This window comes from Manis pentadactyla, chromosome 12 (assembly GCF_030020395.1).
Source record: "Manis pentadactyla isolate mManPen7 chromosome 12, mManPen7.hap1, whole genome shotgun sequence".
NCBI lineage: Eukaryota > Metazoa > Chordata > Mammalia > Pholidota > Manidae > Manis > Manis pentadactyla.
Genome location: NC_080030.1, coordinates 24,018,045 through 24,025,608, shown reverse-complemented (window position 1 = coordinate 24,025,608; position 7,564 = coordinate 24,018,045). Strand labels below are relative to the sequence as shown.

General features: G+C 39.9%; 1 protein-coding gene across 1 annotated transcript; it reads left to right on the top strand.

Annotated features, from left to right (window-relative positions):
* Positions 1-3,262: 3,262 nt before the first annotated feature.
* LOC118920057 (olfactory receptor 7A10-like) lies at positions 3,263-4,129 on the top strand. The gene is made up of 2 exons (XM_036900485.2): positions 3,263-3,614; positions 3,900-4,129. The coding sequence occupies exons 1-2, from the start codon at positions 3,263-3,265 to the stop codon at positions 4,127-4,129; spliced, it is 582 nt and encodes a 193-aa protein (XP_036756380.2).
* The last annotated feature ends 3,435 nt before the right edge of the window (positions 4,130-7,564 follow it).

The following is a 7,564-nucleotide window of genomic DNA, read 5'->3' as shown; positions in this document are numbered from 1 at the left end:
TTCCTCAAGGGAGGAACAACCTAAGACAGGCACAGTCGCAGGGGGGCCATCAGGTGAGAAATTGGGGATCAACAGAGGTGAGGCTTAGAACCTCACCCCCCCGTTCTGAGAGAAATCTTCTGCATACGTGGATGTTTTATTGCCCTGGTCTAGCTTGGATTAACACATAGTCTACAGGCACACACCTGATCATCTACATTTGCTCTCTTACAACACTAAACTATGTTTTCTACCTTTATCTTGTATCTACCTACCACTTCAGCATTTTATTAAAAATAATAATAATAAAGAGAGAAATGTGGTATCCACATATAAATCAAGTATAAAAACCAAATGAGTATTCATATTTGAACTGACTGTTTAGAGTTCATAATGCATGAGCAAAACCGAAAGTTTCTGTGATGACTGCCCTTGTACTGTTCACTATGTAACTTATTCATTATGTAAGAATTTGTTCTACATGTGAAAACTTGTTTGTTATGCCTCAGAAGATTGGAGTCTGACAAAAATTAGTCTTGGGGTGGATTAATGATTGTGCATTGAGCATTGACTCCCCTATACAGAATTTTATTGTCGTTAACAACCATTTGATCAATAAATATGAGAGATGCCCTCACAAAAAAAAAAAAAAAAAGGACAGACTTCCAATGGTAAAATAAATTAGTAACCGGGATGTAATGTATAGCATAAGGAATATAGTCAAGATATTGTAACAGCCTGGTAGGGTGATAGCTGGAACCTAGAATTATGTATATAAATGTTCTACCACTGTGTTGTACACTTGAAACTCATGTAATGTAATACTGTGTGTCAACTACCCTTCAATAAATATAATTATTTTTAAAAAAAAATCACAAAATGATAGCCCCTACATCTACAATCATTGGATAAGGAAGTGTCCTTTTCCTGTGGGAATGTAAAGGGGAGAGAGGATCCAGGCATTCTGACAAAGAACATGGATATTTAAAGATGGGGATGGTGTGAAAACATCCAGGGAGACCTGTGGGCAAGGCTCCAGACAGAGGGAAGCAGGTGTACAGAGACAACATTGAAGCTGCAGCATCAGGTGAAAGAAAGTCAAGTTCAGTGTTTGGGAGATCAGTGAGTGCAGACGCAGGACAGCGTGAGGGTGAAGCTGGCAGAAGTTTCCCTGATGTCTAGCCTGATGTTGGAAGGTACAGAATTTGGGCTTCATTCTCTACTAGGGAGACTTTCAACGGGGCAGTCTAAATCAGGGAAGTTGATCACCCTTGGAACACAGAAATATCTGTCTGAGTTTATATGAATATTAGCTAGAGGGGTACCAGCTGAGATAGATGAGAGACACAACATGGAATTGAAATCAGGCTGTGAGAAAAGGACAGATGGTAAATAAATGAAGGCAATGGGGAGATAGAAGAAAAAAATCGCACTTTTCTCTTCAGCAGTGATAGGTAAGAACTAATGTTATGCTTTGAACTAACAGGAAGGAACTATGTGTTTTCCTTTGAAAGTATACTGAATAAACCTGTCCACCACTTTAGGAGGATGGATACCACTATCCCCAGTTACTCAGGTGAGGACATTAACCTGGTAGTTTAAAAAGCTCTCCACATTCAAACAGCTAATATGTGGTAGGATCAGAGATGCAAAAGTTGGTTTTCTGATTCCAGAATCTCTTATTTACTATCATTTCAGTGTATTTCACCATTTCATCTTAAAATCCCTTACAATCATATGTTATATATATGCTATTGTAAATGTTGGGTTGCTTCCATGTGCTTAGCTTTTTCTAAAGGGATATTCACTCTGTAATTTGTCTTTACCATAAATAAATCACTCCTTTTTCTTTAGGATAAATTGTCTTTTGCTGCTTTATTAGTTATTCTGGACATCATAGGGATATAAGTGTATTTGGTATGCTGCCAGGGCCAAGGTTGCTCTATTACTTATCACAACCTCTCAGGGACCAGCTGAGCCACTTAATCCTTTTCCCCATCATATTCATTTTTTCCTTTCTTTATGTTTTAACTGGTTTAAATGTTTCATTAAATGCAGAATGGTCATATTAAAATGGAGCCTCATGTTCACATGCCATGGAGACTCTGCCATTGGAACTGGGTGCTAGTTCCATATTCTTTAGGTATAGGTCACCTGATGTAACGGCTTGAACAGCAATATTCCTTCCCTAAATAACATGGCTGGGGTGATAAGATCTTGGTAAGAAAATGGCCCCAGGGAGTCGTAGTGCACTGTGTGTGTTTCTGCTTTGTGGGGAATGAGCAGTTCTCCAAGCAGGAGTAGCTGGGCTCATTTATTCCTACAATTGATCCTTAAAAGAAAGATGAAAGAACATTAATCAGTACATGTAAATAAGAAGGGGATCCATTCTACTCATAGGTTTGCTTGAAAGGGGATCCATTCTACTCAAAGGTTTGCTTGAAAATTAATGAAGTTCAAGAACAAACAGACAATGGACTGCCTGTGTCTTGAAGTTTCATTGGCAGGGAAGCCACCTCCTTCCTCAGCATCTTCTGACACCACGTCCTCTCATTCTCCCTCTTGCTCCTTCTTCTCATGACACTGTCTCCATTTTGATTCTTGCATATATATCAAAAATATCTTCCTCAGGCCTTTGCACTGGCTCTTTCTCTGCAGGGCACACTTCCCCAGATAACTGCATGTGTCCCCATGTATCTTGAGATCTCTATTCAAATGTCAACTTGTTTGCAGGTCTTCCTGAACTCTCAGTGAAAAGCAACACCCCATCCACTATATTTTATACTTTTTTTCCTTAGCAACTCTCACCATCTCACATGATATGTATTTATTTGCTTATACTCCTTCACCATGATTCTATTCTAGGGATTTTGTTACTTACCATCCTATGCCCTTTAACTAGAAAATGATCAGTAGTTAATATATAATCCTCGAATGCATGAAATCATTTCTCATTAAAACTGTAATACATGACATCTTGGGGTAAAGGCTGAGAGTGGGACAGGAATTCCTAGTCAGAAATGTCAAAGAAGAATCTTGAATGTGTTGAGAGTCATACAGATAATACATATTGATTATTTTACTGTACTATATGATAAATTGTAGCATTTCAAATGTCAGCAACGCCCATTTGTGTGAAAATTAATTGTGGTATTTTTTCATTCCTAGTTATCAGCACCACCACATGGGAGCAGGCAATGTTACACAAATTTCAAAATTTATTCTTCTGGGATTGTCAAATGAACCAGAAATGCAGGCCCTCATATTTGGGCTTTTCCTCTCCATGTATCTGATCACTGTGTTTGGAAACCTGATCATCATCCTCGCTGTGATATCAGACTCCCACCTCCACACCCCTATGTACTTCTTCCTCTCCCACCTGTCTTTTGTAGACATCTGTTTCACCAACACCACCATCCCAAAAATGCTAGTCACTATATGGACAGAAAGCAAAGTTATAACCTTTGCAGGCTGCATCAGTCAGATGTCCTTCTACATACACTTGGCAGTGTTAGATGACTTTCTTCTCACTATGATGGCCTATGACCACTTTGTGGCCGTCTGCCACCCTCTGCACTACACGGTCATCATGAGTCCCCGGCTCTGTGGGCTGCTGGTTCTGGTCTGCTGGGTCATAAGTGCCCTGCATTCCTTGTTAGAAATCTTAATGGTGTCACAATTGTCCTTCTGTAAAGACTTGGAAATCCCCCACTTCTTTTGTGAAATCAAACAGGTGATCCGGTTTGCCTGTTCTAACACCTCCCTTAATGACACCGTGATGTATGCAGCAGCAATGCTACTTGCTGGGGCTCCTCTAGCTGGTATAATTTACTCTTACTTGAAGGTCATTTCTGCCATATGTGGAATCTCATCAGCTCAGGGGAAGTATAAAGCACTTTCCACCTGTGCATCTTATCTCTCTGTTCTCTCCTTATATTATTGTACAAGCCTAGGAGTGTACCTCAGCTCTGCTGCTACGTACAGTTCGCATTCAAGTGCAACAGCCTCAGTGATGTATGCCTTGGTCACACCCATGCTCAACCCCATCATCTACAGTCTAAGAAACAAAGACATAAAAGGGGCTCTAAAAAGAGTCCTTTGTATGGAAGGTGTCAAAATGCAAATTGTTCTGGGGATGAAGTGCCCATGATTTCAGGACTCAAAGCCTCAGGACCAGAAATGACTATTCCTTAATTAGTTTCTGAAAGGAGAACTTCTTTCTATTTCCTGAAATTTCGACTTTCACTTTAAATTCTTTATACAATTTAAGTAATCCAAGTTATTAAACTTTCTGATTTTTCTCACAGTTTCCCTTTGTCCATTTTTTCCTTCCTCCACACCTTTTTTCAACTGTGAATCACTAAATATTTGGAAATTCCCATTTCTTTCTTGGGGCAACATGTATTTTTTAAGAATAATTTTTTCCATAATGACAACATTATCCTTATTCATTTTTTAACCCCTCACCATAGCCTCAGATACACCTCACTGTTAGCCTGGAGATAAATAGAACACTGACCCTAAACTTAAGCAATAATGCTAACTCTAACTAAAGCCATAAATCCACCCTAAACCTTACATAAACCTAATCCTAAACCTAGCTCTATGTCCTAACTTCACTCTCACTAACACTTCACTGTTAGCTGTAGATAAACTTAAACCTTCTCCTAAACAACCACCTTACCCTTACTCTAACCATATCCATTATTTCCCCCTAATTCTAAACTTAAACCTCACTTTAAACCTTGATATATCCTGAGCTCTAACACTCATCCTAACCCTCAAACTGACCAGCAACTCACATTGTTCCAAAGCTAAACTGAACTTTTACCCTAACATTAAACCCTTACCCTAATAATAATCATAATGATTTCATCACTGTAAACCTAACCCAAACAAAACCCTATCCCTCACCCCAAAACTGAGCTCCATGTCTCCAAAACCTGAACCCTGAGCCCTATCTCTAACTCCTGAACCAGAATCCCATAGCTGAACGAAAACCTGAACTCCAAACCCTAAACACAAACACAAAATTAAATCCTGAACACAAACCCCAAACTGTACACTGAGCTGTCCCAGAGCCTGAAGCCCTCAAACCAAACAGGAACCTTGGATACTTACCTGAGAAGCTTATCACCTCTCACCCTGACCCCTCACCAAGATCATTAGGAATATAAAGGGACAACAATGTCCTCTTCAGACCCTGGTTGCAACTGTTGAAAAACTGCCATAGAAACATTATTTAGTTCCTTGGATCTTCCTTCTAGGCTCATGGTTCTCTTGGAACTACCACCTTTATGCATAGATAATTTCCTTAAAGGATCCTGGTAAAACCAGAAAGGAAACTTTTCCTGCAAAATCTCTGTTCCTAGTAGACTGGGCTGTAACCCAGCTGATAGAGTCATTTTGGTTTTTGTTTTCATGATTGTTCTTTTCTCTTGCTTCTCCTGCCTTGCCTATGTCTCATTTGCCAGCACCTATCCTGCATTCTGAGTGAGTCATTTCTCAGACTCAAAATCCTGTGTGGATTAGGCTTCTTGAAATCTTCAAACATTTACTGGGATCACACAAAACCACGGGTAGTTCCAGAAAACTACTTTTACTGTCATCAATGAAGGGGAAAACTTGATTGCTTTGTACAGAAAGCAGAGGCATGACATATCTTAGGCTTCATAATCCTTTTGCCAAAACAATCATTTCAGTTATACATCATTGGGACCTTTCTTGTAGTCACTACTTATCAAATGTTTGTCTCTGATAAAGGATAGCTTTCAAGTATGTTAAACACTAGCAACAGATCTTCAAGTCTGATCTGGAATATGGGATTGAACTCTCAGTAAAGGGCATTCTTTGGGTTTCTGTTCTGAGGAAACCCACTTTCCATGCCAAAAAGGGATGTGTAAAGTGGTCTTGTGGGTAACGGATGGACATTGCTTGCATTTATGCGAGGATGCCTCCTGTTCTCCTACTCTGGGTTGTGGACCCCAAGGATGGATGATTATTCCAATGGAGATACTTGGCAATGTGGGAATGCATGCTGCTCAGCACCAACAATGCACAGGGCAACAAGAAAGACAAAAGACTATCCCACCTCCAAAATTCAGTGTCCAAAGGTGAGAAAAACCAAGAAGACAAGCTCACCTATATTTTCTATATGGGGTTCATTTTGGCAGATGGTATCAAATGACTCATATTTTGATTAAAAACAATATGCCATGATTCCATGCCAGAATAGTTTAGTCACAATTCTCCAAATGAAAAGAGTGAGAAAAATAGACTGAATATATCTGGAGTTAGGGAGATATTATACCATGTTTTCCAGCTGGCTGTGTAGGTGTAGGGGGCCCATGATTTAAGTCATGTATCTTGTTCCTTGATCTTGTAACATTTAAATAATTGAATTCTTGCCTGGATGGTCAAGAAGGAACCAGTCTAGCAGACATCTTGAGGTGAGCCCATTGTCTCTCATTGTGGGAATTTAACCTACAAACTGTAAGAGCATATATAGTTTTAAAGGTAGGACTATGAAAATTATTTACCCCAGTAATTTAATTCAAATAGATATTTACCTTGGAATATTTTGTTCAAAGCTATGGATATTCTGTTTCCAATTCATTCATTTAATTTCCTGTGGTTAATGGAATTTCACAAGGAAATGTCATCTCAGTGAGAAGATCATCTATAAGTTAGCTTGAAGATAATCTAATAATAAGCTGATGCCCTGTGCCCTCAAGTCATGATTAACTCTATCCCTAAACTGAACACATACCTTAATCATCTACTACCCTGATGTAAAACCCTAACCCTAACCACTAACCATAATCCTAACCACTAACCATAATCCTAAGTGGCAGCCTTAAATCTAAGCCTGGCAGCCTTAAATCAAAACCTAAAACAAACCTTAACCCTAAACTTCAACACTAACTCAAACCCTAACACTTACCCTAAAACTTAACTCTTATCTGCATCCTGATATCAAACTTCTAAAACCACAAACTGCCACCCTAAGGCCTGAACAAGAATCCCACAACATAAGCAGTGCAAACCCAAACTCCAGGTCTGATTCCTAAGCAGGAAACTGACATCTGATCTCCAGCCTAAATCCTTGCATCCAAATCTAAAGACTAACCCTGTGCCCCTCAGAACCCTGACAACTAACTCTTGATTCCCATTCTGAACCCTGACCTGGATCAAGGAGAAAGGACGCCAGTGTAGATGGATGGATGCAGGAGTTATGGAACGTGTGCTGGCAGTTCATGCATTTGGAAGTGCCTTGGCAGAGCTCTCCATACATGTGATGAACACCTGATGCTCACTGTCTGAGAAGATTCATCTTCTCAGGGCTCAAGAGGTAATGTACCTAAAGGGTAGCATGACTGGTATGGAGCACTTGCATGAGCACCAGTGTTGCAATAGATATATGACATCACAGTAGTGACTGTGACGACTGTGTCCTAGGGACAGTGAGGGAAACATGTTCCCATTTCAGTCCCTGTGGCCTCAACTTTGGGTGAAGTCCTTGGCAAGCTTGGGGCTGATTGCCCAGGTGGCTATAGAGAAAAAAGAATTCAAATCCAAGGTGCAT

Coding starts and splice junctions, on each gene's coding strand:
- LOC118920057 (XM_036900485.2), top strand. CDS start 3,263: ATGTATCTGATCACTGTGTTTGGAAACCTGATCATCATCCTCGCTGTG. Junction 3,615..3,899: donor GGTTCTGGTCTGCTGGGTCA/TAAGTGCCCTGC, acceptor CATCTTATCTCT/CTGTTCTCTCCTTATATTAT.